Source organism: Haliaeetus albicilla, chromosome 5 (assembly GCF_947461875.1).
Source record: "Haliaeetus albicilla chromosome 5, bHalAlb1.1, whole genome shotgun sequence".
Taxonomy (NCBI): Eukaryota; Metazoa; Chordata; class Aves; order Accipitriformes; family Accipitridae; genus Haliaeetus; species Haliaeetus albicilla.
This window is the reverse complement of record NC_091487.1, coordinates 29,987,557-30,009,837: the sequence shown is the minus strand read 5'-3', so window position 1 is coordinate 30,009,837 and position 22,281 is coordinate 29,987,557. Positions and strand designations below refer to the sequence as shown.

The window sequence follows — 22,281 nt, the reverse complement described above, 5'->3', positions numbered from 1 at the left end:
TAACTATAGCTGCTGTTTGGAATTTTTTTTTTCTCTTCATGCACAGCAGTCCCATTGGTTTTGTGGCAGGCCAGTAGTACTCACAAACACACACACACTGCATGGCCACCTTTTGCCCTCCTCTGTCTTAGTGAGGGGCCCGTCTGCCCAGCTCTGCTACAGCTCCAGCATGTAGCAGAGAGGAGCATCTGGCCCTTTGTGATTGGAAACTTGCTGGGTAACTGATTCCTTATGCAGAATTAAGGATGCTGAAATAGACCCTGATGACAGCAAAGCTTTCATGAGAGGGTTCAAGAAGTTGACATTGATGCCTTAGAACAGTTGAAAAGAAATAATGACGTGGAAGTGAACTAATATAAATAATTTAATAGGAAATCTCTGTGCAGTCTCAAATACAGTCCTCTCTTGTTCTGAAATGTGTCAGTGTCTGGCTATTTTGCTAGTGTTATGGAGCCAGTATAAAGATCTAGAGAAGTTGTAAAATATTGTCACCAGCAGAACAGCAGAGTCAGAGCATTTCAAAAGAACAGCAGGTTTTCAGAGAACAACTTATGCAAAGTAACGTTGGGGGAGGGAAGGAGCACTTTATCCTTGGTCTTAGCATTTTAACATTACTCTGTATGTGATCTTAACAGTTTGGGAGTTGACACTTTTACGACATACTGGGCAAAAGTACTGGAAATTCAGTTTCCTGGTGTTGGAAAAAAGATTGAACGAGGCTAGCCTGTTATCCAAGTAACTTGAGAAATATCCCTCTAGTTACATTTAATGCTTTACTCATCAGAACTGATCATCTTTTTTTTTTTATTTAAAAAAAGGGGGGTGGCAGAAGCTGGCTACTACTACTAGGTGACAAAATATGAATAATCATCAATGCTGTTCTACAAAACAGGGATAGTTGCTAATATCCTTTGCTGGAGTAGTCAGGGTTATTTGAAATATCAGACTGAAAATAAAATGAAACAAAATACAGTTGTGCACCACCTTTTTGTGTGTTTACTATACTGATGCATTTAAAATATTTTGTTGGGAGTTGCATTTTCTTTGCACTGAGCATGCCTTTGTGTGTGTGCGTAGTTGGGAGGTTTGTGTGAGCAGACTTTCTGTCCTTTAGTTTTTGAAGACTTTTGGCTTAGGTTTATGTGGCTTACCGATGTTTTAAGAAAATACTAGAATATCGTATACAGTTGTCTTCAGCAAGATGAATATTGGAACAAAGTACAGTTTCGCTAGTAGGCTTTCATCTATAACAGTTTTCTGGGTTTGAGGTAACATTTGTATATGCTAAGCTGGGAGGCAATAGACCTAATCTTATACAGGCTTTGGGTTTGGGTTTAGGGTTTTTTTGGTGGTGTTTTTTTTTGTTTGTTTGGTTTGTTTGTTTCTTTTCCAGAGTCCTCTTCTGCTATCTGGTTGCAGACTAATTTCCATTGTATTCACTCTGCTGTAGAAATACTTAATGTCAGGAAGGAGATATTTACTGGAATACACGAGTCCAGAATTCATCATGATTCAGTGTGAAATCCGCTCGCCCTTTGCTCCCCACCCCCTCTTGAATTGGAATGAAATGTGCCTTAAACTGAAGTGAAATACATCACATGCAGCAACAGTGGGCCCTTGCTTCGCCTCTATTCCTGGTGTGAAATCGATACACTATCTTTCCTCCTGACCTGTTCTGTGACCTCCATTGCAGCTTTCATGCTGAACAGCAATTGCTTTGAACAGTCTGGGTCTGCCACAGCTCACAAATGATTCTCAGCTTCTGTCTAAAACTGGTGCTGATAACAAAGGCTTGATTTTAAATAATGCAGTTGTAGTCATCTTCTAATTATGAATTACATGAAAGTGCATGGTCTGCTATTATTACACATTTTCAATAGCATGTACAGTATGTATGCAGCCAGAATAATTCCTCACTGAGAAGACATAGGAGTTCTGCTCCTAAATGTATCTGATAAAGTTTGTTGTTACGGCAGAGGAGAAATGTAGCAAATACTTCAGAAGACTATTCATGCTATTTTTAAGTGGAAACACATTTTTCCTTTGACTTTATCACTGGCTAATATCGTACAATTTGGTGGTTTACTAACGTTTGAATTTTCAAAGGAAAAAACCATATTGGGCGATGCGTGCATTCGAAGGGAGGGGAATCTTTCTTGAGCTAAGATGTTTTAAAGCTGTTGCAAAACTAAGCAAAACCCAGTCCTTTGCATAAGAAAAAAATCAAAACAGAGAGGAAAATACATTCTGCATTCCTGATTACTAACTAATAGTGACTCAGGAAATAGAGCATTTTGAAGATTGATTTATTTATTTTTTTAGTGTGATTTACCAGAGGATTACTGAAAGCAAAGACGAATTGAAGACATAATGGGCATTTATGCTTGCACCAAGAAGTCTATTGTGCTGTTAGCTAGATTACTTTAATAGCCTTTACTGGCTTTGAAATCAAGAAGCTGCATGAACTGCTGGATAAGCATTCATTTTTCCAAAATTTTGTGGTAGGAAATAGGATATCCATGGACTTCTGCTATGAAATGAATGTCTCTTAATGGAGTATTCCTCTGCCATTCTTCTCCCCAAAACAAAAATGTGACTGTAGCAATTTTGGCATCATGATTGAAGTAAAAATCAGCTTTCAATATAATACAGTTTACTAAGCAATGCTAAACCCTGTAATGATAAATGTATTGTCTGGATTTCACTTGTTTATGAAACATTTACAATGAAATTAGTTAAGAGAAAATATTGCTCTCTATATACATTTTAACAATACTTAACTGTGTAAATAACCCAATTCTTTTATTGCTCCTTCATGTATTCATTCCGGCTGTTACCAGCTTAGATTTCTTATATCACCAGAATCTGGGAAGAGAGAGATGTATAATAACAGTACCTGTATAATACAAAGAACCATAAGAGTGGTTGTGAATCACTTGTGTCAGACTAAGTAGTATGTTACTGAAATAATATCTGTTTAAGTGATATCTGTTTGGAACGTTTTCCAGTGAATTTTATAGTGTTAGGGTTTTACCATTACTGTGGCCTTTATTTGGAGAACTTAAGGTGTGTAAAACTCGCCACACTTCCAAAGTGTAATCATATCATTGTAATGTAGGGACTCAACACATACTTATTGATGCAGTATTGCTGTCCAGTAGCAGTATTAAGAAAAACCAACCAAACGAAAAACAACCAACCAGAAAAAAAACATCAAACTGTTTTAAGAGTTCTCTTAAAACATGCCTAAATGGGCTCATAAGAATCAGATAACTGGGAATCAAAAACAAAATAAACAGGTGGTGCTGCTGGGAAGCTTTTTTTATTCTTCTCCCCTTCTAAGCAAGTAGAAATACTTCTTAAAAAAAGTTCTACTGTGTCATCCTCTGAGGCTTTCGGTGCCACCAGCTGTTTTCTCTCCATTAATACATTTGGATTGCCTTATGTTTTCACTCATTGTTCACAAAAGTGTATATCAAAAAAAGATGCCTTTCAAAATAGGTCCAAGTCAGCAATAGGCAGTGAGGAATTTGGTCTCAGTAACTGGTGCTCAAATATACATTTATTTCTTAACGTCAACATCATCCTTTCTGACTGCTAAATAACATCTATGGTTTCCTGTATAACTCCAGGCTTATTTTCATTAATTTTAGACAGATCTCTGTTAGTTGTTCGTTCTTGAGTCATTTAAAACATGTTCTACTCTAAACGTGGATAAAGTAACATAATGCAATATATTCAGCTCAACCCAATATTAAAGAATAGGTATGTGTGCAATAGTGTAGTTTCAAGGAGTAATATCGCCATTCACTTATCTGCGAACAAACACAAGCTGATGTGGTTGCTTACAGTGTTGTATAAAAATGGTATTTACATACCCATAATGGAAATTGCAGTTGCAAAACAGGAGGGAGAATTTCTGTTACTTAGGAGTCAATTCCCGTTCAGATGTGAGTATGTGAATGGTGTGCATGCACATTTCTGCACATGTAGTGCTACAAGTATAGGTTCAGCATCTGCAAAAACTTAGGCTCCAAGTAAGCAAAGGGAAAATAAGTAGCTCATATTTCCATGTTGCTGCTGCTGTTGTTTCTTTGTAAACACAGTCTTGGTTGAATATAGTCTTTCTGTGAGAGTCTATTTTGTAAGGAATTGCCACACAGTGGTTCAAGAACTGTTCTTGTCACTCAGAAGTTCAAGATCAATAATAGGGGTCTCCCATTCATAGAAATAATAAGTTTTAATGGTGAGAGATTTATAAGACTGTATAGTGCTCAAAATCTTTTTGAAGCTGCACAGTAGTGTGCTAACCTAAAAATAAAGTGGAGAGTATTTCTCACTTTTCCATCCGTGGAATACTCCCAAATAGTGTTTTCCAAATGCTTTATTAAAGTTAAATTCCCTTAGCCGGAGGTTTTTTATTATTATTGTGAATATGAGCAACTAATATGCTGTATGTTCCCTCCAATGAATTGCTGTGCAACAACACTTGATGCTAATTCTACCTTTCCCAAAATCTGATATCAAGCAATTTATCTTCTAAATAATACTCCTGAGTACTAAACCTGTAATGTTTTGGCTTCAGCCCAAGTCAAACTTCAGGAAGCTTATTCTCAGGAGCATATTCCCTACCTCTGTAAATTTAATTGTTATAATGAATAGAATACATGTGTCAAGATATTACTTATGAATTTTACCTGTTTACTTTTTGTTCCTGAAACAGAAACATCAAAAGTGACAGCTTGAAGCTCACATAAAGGTTTTAGAGGCAAATTATTAGGTGGTTTTTGTTTTTTTTTTTTTTTGTTTGTTTGGGTTTTTTTTGTAAAAAGGAAAAAAAAATTGAGAAAGAAACTTGCTAAACTGGACAAAGTCTATCCCCTCATCTGAGGGATTTGGAAAACTTTAGTATTGTCATGCAGTAGAAAAAAACATTTGCCCCTGTGTTCTGCAGACTTGTGCATAAGACCTCCCTGCATCATGCTGTCCTAGGAGATCCTGTCAGTGGAAATGGATGAACAGTAACTATGTGAATCCACCAGCAAAAAATACTGTATATACTGGGGCACTGAGGATGTGGACTTTCAGCCTGTGGGGGCAGGTCTTACAGCATCAGCAGCTGGGTTTGTTTTTTTTTTTCACCTCATTCTGATATCAGGGAATGAAACCTACAGCCCTATACAGACCTCTTAGATTACGGACTGAAGATTGCATTTAGCCCTGTGGGTCTAGTTCTGCTACTGATTCTGTTCTCTTGCAAAACAATGGCTAAATGAGGATCCAAGCATTTAGAAAAAATACTTTGCTTCCCCAGTAACAAGAGTAAGACTAACTTAAAAGCATTTTTTGTCTACCTTACAATAAAGCATTCACATTTTATTTGAAAATAAAATTTAAAATTGCTTAGAATTTAAATGTATAGAAGAAACAAGGATGACTTCTATGCTTGAAAACAGTGCCTTTCTAATCTATTAGAAATTTGTTATGAAATATTAATTGGAATGAGGAAAAAATGGTATGATATTTCTGATTGTCAAAAGTTTCTGATAATGTCCCCCATTAGAAATTTTTCTGAGGAAAATTTAATACATTTATGAGCCTTTTAAAAAGGGAATAAGATGGGCAAGAAGCTCACTTCTGCTTAGTTTTGTAGAGATTAGAAGAAACTGTGAGGGACTTCTGAGGCACCTCACTGAGCTAACAGGCAGCGTAATGGCAAATGATTCATTGCTGACAGATGAAACATAGTGCACATTGGAAAAAACAATTTGAACTACCCATGCACATTGCTGGGTTCTAAATTAACTATAACCTACAGGAAATATGCCTGGATGTCACTGTGGGCAGCTCAGTGAAAATCTTTGCTTTAGTGTGCAACACTAAACATAAAAGCAAACAGAATGTTAAGCTATACTGAGGGTTGGAGTAGAAAATTGTATTGAAAACGCATCTAATGATACTATAGTGTGAGCATTACAACAAATATATTGTGGTATATAGATTGTGTGACATCACTTGAATAATGTGTTCAGTTCTGATCACTGTGAGAAAGATATAGTAAGAATAGAGCTAGACTGAAGCAACAAAAATTATTTGTATGTTTAACATGAAGAGGCTGAAGAGATTGGGTAAGTATCAAGAGAAATAAGACAAGAAATGAACAACATACAAAATGCTAACAGATATACACTGAATGCTCCTATTTACTATGCTTATAATGTGAGATGCAAGCAAATATAAAGTAAAATTAAAAGTTGACAATTGAAGAATACAGAAATGTACTCAACCTCCCTCCTCAGCACTATGCTCTATGATTAATTATTGAATTTCATTGCCCTCTACATCCTCGATATCAAACACGTAGAAAGATTCAGAAAGGATATGACATTTGTTGAAGTATTGAGGACATTCACCGTTTCAGCAGGGGATGGACCAAGAGTTGAGAATTCAAGACCTTACTTCACTTCTGTCTGATACTGACCTGCTCTGTGACCTTGGGCTTCACCTCACAGTCTTTCTTAGTTGCAGATGTTTTTAGTTGTAAAGGACCCAGGGCAAGACTTACAGAACTGTTCAACTGCTTAACTTGTAAGAAGGTACTAAGCTTCCTATTTAATTAGTATGAAGTTAGGTTCTTAGGTAAGAATTAACTGTCCCAGTGTTTTGTGTATCTTGCCTCCTAGACAGAGGTCCCTGATAATCTCTATGTAAACAGTACTAAATTTCAGAAAGGTTGGGGGGGGGAAGTGATAGAACTGTGTATACTAAGGCAGATACGAGCCAGCTACTAACTGGATGGGCTTCTGTAATAATCTTAACCTCAAGGCAGGTGTTTTTTCAAAGCTGTTCATACTTTATGTGCTTATGAAATGCAGCATACCATCAGACCCAAGTAGCATAATCAATATGGATAATTGCTGCAGTCTGTGCTGCTTTATAATATCAGTGCAATAGGGGGGGTGGGGGTAAAAAAACCCCAAACCCCAAACAAAATGTCGTGGTTTAACCCCAGCCAGCAACTAAGCACCACGCAGCCGCTCACTCACTCCCCCCCCATCCAGTGGGATGGGGGAGAAAATCAGGAAAAGAAGTAAAACTCCTGGGTTGAGATAAGAACGATTTAATAGAACAGAAAAGAAGACACTAATAATGATAATGATAACACTAATAAAATGACAGCAGTAGTAATAAAAGGATTGAAATGTACAAATGATGCGCAGGGCAATTGCTCACCACCCGCCGACCGACACCCAGCCAGTCCCCAAGCGGCGAATCCCTGCCCCCCACTTCCCAGTTCCTAAACTAGATGGGACATCACATGGTATGGAATACACTGTTGGCCAGTTTGGGTCAGGTGCCCTGGCTGGGCATGAGAAGCTGAAAAATCCTTGACCATAGTCTAAACACTACTGACCAACAGCTGAAAACATCAGTGTTATCAACATTCTTCACATACTGAACTCAAAACATAGCACTGTACCAGCTACTAGGAAGACAGCTAACTACATCCCAGCTGAAACCAGGACACAAAAACAACCAACCACAACAAAGACAGACTGGATATACAGGTTAGTTTATATAGTAGTCCAGTGCCCTGGAAATGGCTTCTAGCTACATGAGATTACTATCGGTTTTGTTGATAGTAACAATAACTATTGGTTTTGTTGATATCAGAAGGAGTTTCCCCAGCAGAGGCCAACCAATTTTATGATGAGAGGGCACTTGTAGATGCAAGTCAGCCAGAGCCTTATTACTTTTCCATTTAGGTATCCTATTGCACACTGCAGTAAGGATTGGGGATATGCATATCTGACTCTGTGGTTTAGGCAGCAGGCAAGCACACACATGGGCCATAAAGGACACTTATTTCTAGAAGCAGAGGTCCATATTGATGGTATTCTATCATACATTTTGGTGGTGCCTCTGAGCTGTTGCCTGTTCTTCTCTGCCTACCCTGATGTTCCTCAAATCTTGACCTGATTCTGTTTTAGAGGATATTGTAACACTTCTGCATCCTGCTTGGAAATCTGATAGTACAGAAAACACATTAAAGTGGTTTTGGTTTTTTTTGGTTTTTTTGGGTTTTTTCCTCCTGACTGGTATACAGACCAGAGATAGCAATGAGTGATGATTCTAGTGGTGGCCTAACTGCTTCAGCCCCTTCCTTTCTTCAAGTGATGTCAGAGATACCCAAAGTCTCAGGCAGAAGGCCCAGGTAGATTATCCTCCCTTTGTCCCTCAGCATTGGTCAAATCATACTTTCCTCTTTGGCTTATTATCATTCAAGGTCCTGTTACGTGGCAGGAAGGAATCTTGTACCAGATCCTATGTTTTAGTTCTAAAATAATTAATTTTAAAAAAAGAAAGTATGAATATAACTACTCCATTAAAGTTACTCATGTGTGTAGCTTAAAAAAAAAAAAAGGTAGAACCTCATTTTAAAGTTGTCTATCTATACACAAAAATGAAAGAAATAAGAAAGTAGGGGTACATAGAAGGCTGAAGTAATACAGGGGAAAAGCTGGCCAGAGGTCAAAGCAAAGAAAATGCAGACAAGTTTTAATTTGGGAATTTTAAGTACATCTGAGTTTCTGTAAACTCTTCGTTTCCATGGCTGATGTCATTTAAGTTTTGGCTATGAGGTGGAAATTCAGATTTCTTTCCTTATGTTAAAATTCTGAAATTTATATACTCACAAAATAGAAAAGGCTAACAAAATGATTTAATGTTAGGAAAAAATTCACAGTAATTAGAAACCTTGAACCAGATTCATATAGCTTGATTGACACGTGAGTCTTATGTTTCCCAGCGACCAACTGTCTCTGAAAACTGAGGCCTAGGGCTGTCTGTATCTGGGCTACAGGGTAAGAACAGAGGAGATTAGCTGTTCAGAACAAATTTCTCAATTCTGAGGGAGGAAGCTCTAATTCATGCTACTTTTACTGATTAGGAAGTGAATCCCTGAATGAAAGAGCTTTCCTACACAGAAAATGCTTCCAACACCAAGCCTGTGTTACTATTCCAAGCTTGAAAAATTATGTTGATCTGTGCAGGTGTGGAAAAGCAGTGGAAATCAGTGGTGTGTAAGAATCACAGGGTTATTGATCTCTGCCAAGATATCTGGGAATTCTTAGAAGATGGGAACAAAGTTAAAGAAAAGAAAGGTAGATCCTGCACAATTTCTGGCTTATTTTCAAATATTTAATGGGAAAAATGTTTCAGTGTCTGGAAATTAAATGACCAGATTTAACTGTAAGCACCAGATCTGAACCTTACCACAGTTATGCAGCCAAAATGAGGTGGTGGGGGGAAAGTTACTCACTGTAGCCTACCAAGTCTCGCCAAAAATGCTCAAGAACCCAGTAGAAACTTCAAATTGTTGTCTTGAGTAAGAAAGGTCAGTTAACTCCTGTCCGTGAAGTCTGGAGTTACAACACTTGATGGTTTCCCCTGTTGTCCATGTTGCGTTCAGTGAGCTCTCATCCATACCAGCACAACAGGGAGCCTGAGGCTGAGCTTTGTCTTAGACCAACAGCATATGTATAATGCTGAGTGTTATTTGCTCCATAGCTGTTCTGGCCCATCCAAATACGAAGTGTGGCAAAATGCTGTTCTTTATCTCTCTCATAAGAGAGGAAATTCAAAATAGATGAATAACGCCCCCAAATTACCTCCATGCTCTTTTAAGATGAAGAAAAAAGCGGCTTCTCAAGCTTATCTCTGACTTGTCTTGCTAGAGTTTGCTGACAGCAATACATTGGGCTGCGGCAGGGGGAACGGCAACCAACACAATCGGTTGGATGTCTTTTCTGTCTTTCTTGTGAGAAAGAGAACAATCCTCTTTTTAAAGAGGAGTAATGCTGCTACAAAAATTATATCGTCAAGTTGTTTAATATCATGGTGATATGCAATGTATATTTAAAAAGAACAAGAGGAGTAGTCTGGTTCCTAACATCTAAAATACTGATGTTGCCGAATTTCAGAATTTTCAATCGCAATGAGAAATCAGGCCTATGTATTGGGCTGCTACCTTTAAACTTGCATCTGAGGTAAAGAGGATGGGGATATGGGACTAAAAAGTTAATCTTTCTCAAAACATATTATTTTTTTTATATTGAAATCCTATTTTTAGTAAGTGTACAGGCTTCTGCTGAAAGCTAAATGGCTAATACCAATGAGAAGAATGTGTGTCTGTGGTTCTTGGATGTCCTTGATATATGCTTTGCTTATGTACCCAATTCACCTGAAATAACTTTACTGTTATTCTTTGAAGACTATAGAGTTAAATGGACAAAACTTTATGTTGCTGGTTGTCTTTCTATGACTTTCTATAAACTCTTTAATGAAATCCCTTTGTTGAAGTGCTTAATGAAGTAACGAGTTCTGCTTGAATATTTGAAAGCCGGAGACCAAACAATACAGAACATATTAGTGCTGGGACAGCCTTATTTCACCACCCACTCCAAATAGATACATGAGCTATAATCTTCATCTTCTTTAGGGAACTATGACTTTTTTAACACTAAAATATTAGTAAATGTTAAGTTTGGATGCTGAAACATTAAGATTCTATCTTTTCTGAAGAAAAAAATCAGACCTCTAAGAAAACATTGTTGCTTAGAATTCTCCCTCCTGGCAGGATGTATATAGGGTAGTAATTCTAAGGCTTCATATCTATATTTAGAAAGAACTGTAATTCTAGGAACTGTCCTAATTCTGTGCAAGACATGCCAGTCAGGGTACTCTCTCTGGTATTTTTGACTGCCACAAAAAAGAGCGTTTTTCTAAGAGCCTTATTGCACCCATTCACATAGGACATACAGGAATTATGAAGTCTCTACCTATGTCAGCCTTAACTCTGAATTTTCTTTCTTTCCAAGATTGCTAGCTATTTGCATTGCTTCACTTAAGTTGTTTGGTTGGTTTTTTTTTTTTATAGTTTAATATCTTACTTATCAGAGAAAAGCAGGGTCCAGTTAGTTAAGGTTTCAGTTGTACGTGGAACGCGACTTCCTAAGCTTGTCATGCATCAAACTGTTATGGCTGGCAATTGTTTAAAAAAATTCATTTTGTTATGAACTAGCCTGTTTTCAACTGGGCTGTTCAGAGATGGATTGCTTTCTGGAGTTTTTGACAGGTGTAATTGTTAAGGCGTCATCTGTTCTTGTTTGCACAAAATACATTTTAGCCAACTGTAGGACTTGCCCGCTAATCTTTCTCACATCATTCCATTCTTTGCTTGCCACTAGACAAATCCCCTGTTATTTGACCAGATGGTGGAAAATCCATTCTCATGATAAGTTGCTTCTAGTTTGCATTTAGATTACCTGCAAAAATGGAACAATTTACTACTCTGCCTCTAACCATCTCTTTCCTCCTTTTTTCCCTTAGTTTGACTTCTTGTAACTAATTATTTAAATTCTGCCCTGTGAGTTAAAATTAGTCATAGCTTACACGTTCCACATGTATGTAAATGCACTTAAGTTCCACCTCAAGTTGCCTGATGAATCCATCTAGAGTTTAGTGACACATAAAGATAGGAAGATGAGCTGTCTGATGTGCGAACACAGCACCTTATAATCCTTTCACAGCAGACGTGATACTTTTGAACTTTTTAGGGAGAGTCTGCAACCTCTAAAAACCAAGGTCAGGTGTGAGAGTGTACCCATCATCATCATCTTACAGGACATACACCAAGGAATGCAGAATACAAATATTAAGTGAAATACCATGTTTCATGGAGTGTTGGTAGGCATTTTGTCTGTTATGTTTCTAGCTTCTTTGGACAATAACCTTCTGTACTACAGTTAGATAGTTATAATCTAAAACTCATTTTTGCCTTTATTATCATGAAGTGGCAACTTTTACTCTGTCTAAAAGCTTATATGAGAATAGGTGTGTGTGTTTCTCAAACTGGTCAAAACTCAACTAAAACTGGGGTGAGCTAACCACTGCAGATTGATCAGACTCAAATACTCTTCAGTGCTCTAATTTTTAATATAGAGAAAAATACAAGAAATCAATTTCAAAGCATAAAATAGAACAAGAATATACAGTACCCAGAGTAAATAGCCAATATACAGTTTTATCTTGAGATAAATCAATTTTGTATGTGGAACCTGAGAGATATACTCTCTCTGCTGACATCATGTGCTAAAAACAAGTTAGCAAAATTAATTTCGTGAAGATTTGTCTAAGATTTTTTTTGGGGGGGGGGGGGGGGGGAACCACACAAAAACCAATGAAGACTGATTGTCTTGGTAAATGTTTTTTTGGATCCTAACCAGCAATTCTTGCTACTTGTTTTCGTTTTGTGGGTTTGTTGTTGGTTTGAGGTTTATTTGGGTTTGGATGGGGTTTTTTTGTTGTTGTTTTTTTTTTAGGAATGCCGAATAAGCTGTTCTGTGAGGAAGTCTTAATTTCTGACCCATTTCTGACCCACAGCCTCATAGTTATCAGATGATAATTAATTGTAAATGTAAATCTATTAAATGACAGCTAAAGTACATAGGGCATAGGACAGAGGGCAAATGGGTGTGATGGTGCTAGGCAGCTTCTAAATACATAAAAGACAAACATAGTTTTTATTCAGCATAAAAGTCCGTTTATGGAAATACACTTACCCTGCTAAAATGAACCTGAACAATAAGAGATAAACATCATACAAGAAAATACAGGATTTTTTTTTCTCCAAGGCATTGCTCTAGGTGGTAGCTGCGTAGTTAAAAATCCAGTGTGCACGTTGAAATGTATTCCATAGTGTCTCAGGACTGTTTGCTTTTTCAGGTTAAGCACAGTAGGCCCCATTCTGTGCTAATTTAGATGCCATGCAATCTCAGTGAAGTCAGTGGGATTTTAAGAGATTACATTGATGTCTTATTTGGCTCAGTGTTTTGGGATATGATTTTTTAATTATTATTATTATTTCTGTTGCAGCAGAGGGGGAATGGAGGAGAGTAAAATAACTCTAAGCAAAATTGTTAGTGAGCATTGGATAAGGGCTGGGTCCAAAAAAGGTCATAGGATCTTGGCTTCTGAAGTGGGATCCAGCCCTATACAGTGGAAAGGAAGACTTTTTTTTCTCTCAGACTAGGATCCACAGCAGCTGCTATTTTGTGTATAGAGCCTCATCTATTGCTTAGTTTAAAAACAAAACACAACAAAACCCACATGCTCCATGCTCCCCACCCTCCAAAAAAAAAAAAAAAAAAAGTTCCATATTCTGGTCTCTTCCCTGTCTTTGGTTGTGGCACCTAATTCTGGCTAGGTGTAAAGTAGGGTTGTGACTCATAGTCCAAAACTCTGATCTGGGCTTGAATCGCAGAATGGTTGAGATTGGAAGGGACCTCTTGTCCCAGCCCCTCTGGGTTGGAGAAGCAGGGTTACCTGGAGTTGGTTGCACAGGACCATGTCCAGGTGGTTTTTGACTGTCTCCATGGGTGGAGACTCCACAACCTCTCTGGGCAACCTGTTCCAGTGCTCCCATCACACTTGCAGTAAAAAAAGTGTTTCCTGATGTTCAGATGGAACCTCCTGTGTTTCAGTTTGTCTGTCATCTGTTTGAAAAAAGACCAAGGGCTGCCCTTATCATAAAAACCAAACCAACCAAACAAAAGCTACCTGACAGGTATTCTACGCTGGCTGGGTACAGTGAATACTTACTTATTTAGGACCTATGTCATCACAAGGGTGTTCAAACCTACATCTTCCACTTCCCAGAAGAATGCCACAACTACTTCAGAATAAAGGTTTTCTGGAGTGAGCCATATTCTATTCCACTTGTTTAACTACTCAAGTAATAGCAATAATCAGTATTACTAGTCAAGCTTCATTTGGCCAGAGAACTGGTGGAAGAAAGAGCATAATTCTGAAGCCCTGTGATGAGGGCACTCATCTGGGAAGTATTCTGATAGTTTTTGCAAGGACTGCTTATGAGTTTTTGAATGAATCTTAATATAACATGCTCTCACTGGCTCCCTTTCTTTCATCCAATGAATCCTGATTTTTTTTTCTCTATTTTTTTTTTTTTTAATAGTACCATTGTTTTAGCAGGAGGATTTAACATGTCCCTTGCTTTAGCATAGTTGTTATCAAGGAGCCTGTGGCAGTCTTTGGAGCTGTGCGGGATGTATGTTTGAAACTCCTCTGGCTGAGAGGCATAGAGGGCCTAGTTCTCCCATGTCTTTGCTGAAGCTGTGTAAAAACAGGCATCTCTTCTAGTCTTGTTTAAAAAGAAAAAAAAAAAAAGAGCGGTGGGGAGTTAAAGTTGAAGCATAGGTCAGCCAATGTGACAGTGCACTGAAGGTTTTGAGCCTTGAACTCACTTTGATGTAGGCATTTCTGGGTGACCCAGAGTGAAGTGTTTGTCTCAGGCACAAACACCATAGAAGAAACTCTCCTCTTCTGGATTTCTTTTTTAGCAGATAGCGCTTGTGTTGTAAATCCCATTTTAAGATACTTAGCTTTCCTCATACACTATGTATGGTGCTTAGGCATCTAACTTAAAGGCCCTGGGTATCACAATAAATAAGTCTCTCTATCGATGCCTTAATTGGTGAATGCAGGAATATCCCAGGATTTGGAGGTGTTTGGTCCTGCCTTCATCATGTAGCTGTCTCCTCCCTTCTGCATGTGGGTTCCCATGGGCCAAAAACAGTGCTGAGGCATGCTCAGACCAGGTTTCCAATTTAAATAAGCAAGGGACCAGGGCTGTTAAGACATGAAATGGTGTGCGCTTGTCAGTGTGTGTAGGTGCAGTCTTATTGAGGAAGGCCCTCAGTTTCCACAGTAGATAACTTTCCATTTTTTTTTTTTTTGTAAAGCTTGTTCCTGGATAATGATACTTTCTTTTTTTTTTTTCTCAAACCCCCAGTCTCAAATTACTGTTGAAACAAATATGTGATTTTAAAAAAACAAGACTAGCTTAGAGCTATATAGATTTAATACTATAATAATAATAATAATAAAAAATAATTCTATATTGACAAGAATATTTATTTAAAAAAAAATTCACAGCCTAAAATGCTACATTTGAAAAATGTGTAAAATTTCTCAAATAACTAATACTTACTCTAGTGAACTACCATTATATTAAAAGGGGGAAAAAAGTATTAATTTGTGGAAGATACAAAAGCATCTAAAATGTGGTTTTATTCGGGGGGGGGGGGGGAGGGGGGAATTGGTGGGTACTGTTTTGTGTGCAATTCCCAAGTATATTTTAAAAACAACATTGAATTTTTATAGCCAAATTATATTTTCTGCTAACAGGGAGTTGGGGAGGGATGAATAATAGAATGATTGACAAATCTTTTAGGGCCTGATTTTACAAGATGCTGCGCACCTCCTGATTGCTGCCAATCACTTTCATTTTCTTTCAGTTGATCCGAGAACATATGGCATTATTCAGATGGTGCTGAGCACCTTCAATCACAGTCCTCGTAATGCCACAACATCCTCATTCTGTGCAAATGTGAGAATTGCTGTTGACATTTTAAATTGGAGGGTTATTTGGTCTTTGTCTGGACAAACTCCCAACTGATATAAATGGATGTTCTGCCTGGGGAAGGATTGCAACAATAAACAATAAATAATCAATTTTATAAGCACTATTGTATATACACAAACCATGTGAAGTATCAATTTGGTTCATAAAATTCTTTACCTCTTCCACTTTTATTTGATGGGAAAAAAAATACCGTTCTTGTGGAGAACTGAAGTTTAGTTTACTCTCAGTGCAAATTTTGAAAAGTGGAAACTCTGGATGTTATGTGCACAAGGCAGTTCTTTTTAAAGAGATCAGAAAGTTGTTTAATTTGAAAATAAAATTTAAAAAAAATCAATTTCAACATACTGATTTGTCCTGCATTACAGTTACCTGTAGAGAACTTCTAGTCATGTCTATCTGTTTTTGATGCCTCTACAGAATAACTGTCCAGCATCCTCTGCCCAACCAATCAGAATGTAGGAAAATCTACCGATATGACGGAATCTACTGTGAATCTACCTACCAGAAGTATGTTGAAATCTGTGTGAGTCTTGCCTCTAGCTCGTGCATTTAGTGCTCGTGCTCTCCCGCTATTCAGAAATTACACGTGTGTTGAAACCGTACACTTCTACTTGTGTGCAAAACCTCTACAGCAGGGACAGAAATATGTTGTTTAATTCTTTGAGATTGTGCTCTAAAAGCTAAAAAGAAATAAAAAAACCTCTAAGACTTTACTAAATCTCTTAGGTATGCTTCTGTACAGTGCAATAAACAAGAATGTATACACGAGAAAATCTAGGCAAAATGTATTGCACAGGTGCTTCACATCTTAGGGATTTGAAAGGTGTGTTATGTATAAATTAGCTGTCACTTTTTTCAGTTGTGTAATGGAATGATGAGTTGTAATTTGCATAATCCTTTAAGAAGTCAAATTATACTGTCATGTAGCAGACTTAACATGCTAGCTAGGATTTCAGAGCTTTGCAGCTAATTAGTATGTACCTTACAGGACAGTTAAATTGAAGTTGAGTCCTCTTGTTTTGCAGTCATTTGCCTTTGTCCGTTGCCCTAACAGAGCCTGCTTTTGTGCGTAACTCAAGATCGTTACTGGTGCTCCTGACAAAACTGCTATTGCTGTGGGCAGGCAAATGCAATGTGCTTGACTTCTGTTACTTTTGCGATCAGTAAAGTTTCTGTTTTACTGTAGTCAGGATTTAATAATCTGTTTCTACATAGAATTGAAAAGTATATATTTGACAGGTATATTGTAGATGACTTTTGCTTTAATATATTGCAATGCATTATGAATTTACTGCTATCTTGCTGGATTTTGAAACTGCTTTCTGTCACTTAGTGTTTACTTTTCACACTCCAACTATATTCTTGTCTCATATCCTGGTGTTACCATCGTCATCTTGTGTGTAACAGATTTCATTTTCCAAAAAACCCTTAACTTCTAAAAATCAATTGTACTCTGCATTGCAACAAAATGTTTCTTTGGCAAGGCAGTCAAACTCATTATGTTTTTAGGTCATATTCTCTCATCCTCTCTTTTTATTCCATAACCTGATGCTTGTATCCTGAATATTTTCTTTTAGTAATAGGTCCAACCACATCAGTAAAAGCTGTTACTTCAGTGTAAATGACTATCATTTTGGTTTACAAGTGAGAAGAAAAGAAAAATCTAGATTTATTGATATAATTACAGCATCAATGTAACTTGGCAAGCCAAAATGAAAATCTGACCTCTTGCTTGGCTGTTTTGTGAATGGCTACTTATGGTGTGAGATATGATTTATTCATGATTTTACATTGGCTTATAAGTGTTTCTTGCACTTTTTGAATTTTTGATAGTTTTCCCTTCTATCTCTCCAAAAAGGGTAACTGAAGCAGTCTAGATATAGCATGATTTTAAATGTCATGATAGAACTTCAGTGATTTTACTTCTCTTGTAACTTCAGTTCAGTAACTGTAAAAATGTATTTGTTTGTTTAAATGTATGAAGCAGATTTGTTGTGCACTATTTATATCAGTTTTTAGAACAACTTTAAGATTTTGAAACTTTGTGGAAATAAGACAACTTGGCACAGTTTGTCATGAGTGTTAAATACAGCAACGGCTTCACTCTAAATTCTGCAACATAGTTGATAATATTAGTTTTTAAATTAGGTAGAATTTATAGTCAGTACAGTTAAGTTAGCTGTGCTAACCACAAAATGGAATAGTAAATGTTTACTTACAAGTAGGTATACAATTGCAAATAGGCATTGGCTAAATAACTTTTCAAAAAAAGGCAAAATCCAAAAATCAGACTGGTTGATGAAACAGTGTTGATTTTGACATCTGTTTTGTCATTCCTGAAATGTGAATTTTGAAGTATTATAGCCCAGTTCACCTCACTTGTAAAAAGTGTGGATTATTTTGGAAAACTAACAGCTATGTCTTTCTACAGAAGATATAGAGTGCTTTTTGATTTGTGAAATTTTCTCTTGGTGGTGCTTCCACGTTATTTAAGCTCTCTGAGGCATTCTTTCTGTCTTCTTCCCAATGGATGCTTTTGGTACTTTTTCCCATAGTAATTTATTTCCAATGATATAACAAGTTACTGAAAACTGACTAATCAAGACCAAAAAAAATCAAACTATTTTCATGACACTTTTAAAATGTATACTTTAGTGCTACAAGACATATGAACATTTGGACCTACAAGTTTATGTGTATCTCTTAGGCAGGCTCAGTCTCTCCCCTGATTAGATTGGGGAAGGGAAAATGGATGTAGAAAGGCCATTGGTGGTCAACAGAAAGGGCTGGGTGACCCTCCTCTCTCCTGTAGGATAACTTCTGGGCTGGACACAAAACAGCAAACTACTTATTCTGAGAGTTAAAGGAATTTTAAGGACTGGCTGTACAGAGTAGGACAGGTAACAAAATCATGGATTTGGGAGCTTGACTGTTTTGTCTCCAACTCATTTTAAAATTAAAAGTATTACACAAAGTCTACTCTGGATTTATGCTTAACCATGTACATAGTAAAGGTATTTTCTGTAAAGCTACTTAGCAGTTGAAATCAAGATATTCTGTTCATTTCTGTAAAAAAATTTGAAAGGATCATACCACAATCTTCTACTCCAATAATACTTTTCAGAAAACATATGGGGAAGTAACCTTTTTTAGTCAGATCTTAGTGCTAACACATACTAGAAATAACAGTTTGTAAGAGTTCTTAAAGGTGTAGGTTAGTAAATACATTATAGTACTAATTAAAAAAAATGCAAAAAGCTTTTTGCAACATAAGCTCCTGAGGAGCTGGACTAATGATTATATTAGCTAATATACATAAAATAGGCAAAATAGTAAATATTTTAATACAGATGACTCTAGGCTATGTATGATCCTCTTGCAATTGAGTCTCATAGCTGCTGCTACCTATCCTGCTTGGAACAGTGAGGAGCACACAGTTTCAACAGCTGTTGGCAAAAGAACAGGTATTTCCCCCCTGCATTGTCCACCACCTTGGTTGCCACAGCTCTGTGTTGTTTTAGGTGGCTAAGCATATAAATATGCTTTTTAAAAAGCTCTAAAGTAAGCTTGAAAATAATTACAAATTGTTTCTGTGTTCACTAGCAGTAGAGACTAACACACCAAGCATTCTTGAAAGATTTTACCATAGTGTTTTTTGAAGTAGATGACAAGTCTCGAGCTATGGAGGTAAAACCAGAGGCCTCTCAGTTACTGGCCTGCAGTACAGCTGTCCATCAATTCCTGAATATTTCCCCTTTTCCAGTCCCGCAGCTGTAGCCAGGAATGTCCAGGCTCTTCTGCAATGTCAAACAAAATTGACAACAAAAAGAAATACTTCTTGTTCAGTTCTAGCTACTTCACTATAACGAAACTGCCAAGGCTTTTCCTTCTTGCCCAGGTTGAAAATCCTTTCTTCTGCTTGCTCGGACACCTATGGTTTGCACTCTTGTTCACCTTTATGGAGTGTCAAACAGTGAACAAAGCCCAGTCAGATGATCTCCAGAGACAGCTGAAGAGGAGCACAGCTCCCTGCCCACGCTCAGGTTTTATTTGTTGCTAAATTACAAGGAGTAATGGCATGTCAAGAATAGGGGTTTTTTGCTTGTCTGTAGGGAGTCTCTGTTGTGTACAAGCGGAAGGTACCTCAGGGTTTTTTTTGTTCTCAGCCTGGAAGTTGTTCCATTCATAAAGTGGCCCTTCAGAGTATCACCTGGGTTGTGAGGGGAAATTCTCAGTTTGGTGGCTGTTGTATGCTATTTCCAAAGCAAGAGTGGAAGAATCATCTCTGCCTCATTTCTTCCTGTCCATATTAAGCAGACTTAAAGGTCATGTCTCTCTTCAGGAGTATAGAGAATAGGGAAGAGTTCTACATTAAGGTATTTCTTCTGAAATCAAGAGCATGCAATAAATGTGTAAGGAAAACACCTTGCTCATTTAAATCCCAGAAATACAGCTATGGTCTTATTAGCTCTTTTCCTTTCATTTCTCTGCAAGTTAGTGAAATGAACACAGAACAGAAGGCTCATTGATTCCAGTCTAAGAAGCAGAGCAGTTTGTCCTGGAAGGTGTAGCTTGGTCATACACACATTATCATCCTGAGCCTGTAAATACTCAAAACATCCAAACTTAACAGACCAAAATAAGCTCCCCTCAGACTATATGTTGACTCAAACCCATAATATTTGTACAACTGAGAAAAGGAGGCACAAGGCAAAACCATTCCTGTCAGCCTCTAAGGTTTAAATTAAGATTTTTGTATTTATCAAATGGATAAAACAGAATTGCTTTGTACGCCCAAGAAATCTTATGGCCCTAGTAGACAATACAAATGAGAATGTACACATAAATGGGCCAAATAGTTCTCCCAGGGTTTCTAGTGAGGGAATTCAACCAGATATAGAACATGAGAAAATGAAGGATTTCTCAGGGTTGTTGAAGTGGTCTGCAGTGCTCATCACCACCTGAATGTGGACAAAGCAATAAAAGACCTGCAGAGGAGGAGCTAATGGTTTGAAATGGAGATTAACCACTTTGACAAAGTGGGTTAAAACCCCCGATGGCTCCTCTGCAGCTGGGCGTGCTGGTTCTGGTCAGTACAGCCATTTAAGCAGCATGGAGAAGTTGGTAATGGCTGAAAGCTCATTATCTTTTTCCATCTTTTTGTTTCTTAGTTGTGGTGTTGCACATAAATTGACTTGGAAAGATGTAAGACTTTTCAGACTCTTTCTTTATGTATCTTGACTCCTCTGATATCATATAGCTGAGGAAAAGATACAGTAGTTTGAAACAATTGCTTTAGCTGTGGGGAAAACACATAACACGTAGGACAACATTCAAGCTAATATTGTAGGGTACATGTTTTTTTTCCAACAATGGCTTCAGTATCCCATGTTTAGGGCTTAACCTAAGAGAGAACATACTGAAGAAGTTGCTGTTTAGTTTGATCTACTCTAGTAAAACAGGAAGGAGAGGCCCCTATCCTCTTGCACAGTGGATCTTTCTTTCCGGTGGTGTTCCCTCACTTCAGATTTTGATTTTTCTCCTCGCAATGTGAATTTAATAGGTGTATTTGAAGAAGATTCTACATATCTCCTCTTCATAAATTTGACCTCTTCTTAGAAAGCATTGAAAGCTAATAACCTAATTCATTCTTTATCAGCAAATGGCAGAGAAGCCACTGCTAACTTATGAAACAGGCCTTTTAATGTAAATCACCTGATTCTTTCAGCCTGTGTGAGGCTGCCTGGCAAAACTTTATCCCTGTCACACCTCCCTACCTCTGCTCTCACCTTTGTATAGCTTTGAGCATATCTGTGGGTTCTCTGAGCTGAGCTGTTCTAGATAATTTTTGCAGGAAGGAAAAAAGTCTTTAACCAAGTTTGAAACACATCCAAAAGTGAGCCAATGTCTCCCTACATGTAAGATATGAGAGCGGGCTTTCTCTGGGTAAGAAATGAGATTAGCTGTGCCACTTTAAAATGATTAATGATCACTGGCTAGCATTAAGTTGAGCATCTAATCCTTGGCTGATTGGAGCATTTGAGAGAACAGCACTCAAAAAATATAATTTTTCAATAACAGAATTTTGTCATACTTCTATTTCTATTATGACACAGTTAGATGTTGCACTGACTTTAAAATTTTACTTTGAGATTAATGGAACATAGCCTGAATAGAGAATAGGTGCGATGCATACATATTACCTGAAAATTTTCTTGTACTGAATAACAAAGGGCCATGTTTAGGTTTTACAAAATACTATTCAGTTTATATTTCAGGACAAATTTTGAAGATTCACTTAAGCTTTGCAGTATCTAACTGTAATATCTATTCTGAGTTAAATCCTGAGGTGAATTTAGTATTGGTCAGTTGACCAATTAGGCAATTACCTTTTGCTGTCTTGCACGCAATCCACGTTAAACTGACTGGGTCTTCAGGTCCCTTAACCACACCCTTTCAGTAGCATATTAGTCAGTCTGCTAATTCCCTCTTAAGACAGGTTTTTTAATAGTCTACAGAAATTGTTTTTGCATTTCACTTTTATTTCAGATATGAAGGGTTTTTTTGTGTTGTTTGTTTTCTGTTTTTTTGGGGGGGTGGGGGTGGTGGTCTTTCCCACACACCACCACCACCGCCTGCCCCGAGTCATGTTACTGGTTTCTGAAATGGAGAGATCAATTAAAATTATCTGTGACTGAGCTACTCTGTGTATTCAGCAAGGTTTTGCTTTTCCCATGCTCTTCCAGTAACTTGCTGCTTTGCACAAATACAGAAGC

The 22,281-nt window shown here is 37.4% G+C and overlaps 1 protein-coding gene across 6 annotated transcripts in view; it reads left to right on the top strand.

The window, feature by feature from the left end:
* The window catches only part of NPAS3 (neuronal PAS domain protein 3), a 628,856-nt gene that overhangs the window by 71,381 nt on the left and 535,194 nt on the right, over positions 1-22,281 (top strand). For 3 of the 6 annotated variants that reach the window (XM_069784007.1, XM_069784008.1, XM_069784006.1), the window contains one exon: positions 15,923-16,012. The exons of the other annotated variants lie outside the window; for them this stretch is intronic. In XM_069784007.1, the coding sequence (XP_069640108.1) occupies positions 15,923-16,012 (90 nt within the window). The remainder of the gene's footprint in view (positions 1-15,922; positions 16,013-22,281) is intronic. 6 annotated transcript variants of the gene reach the window in all.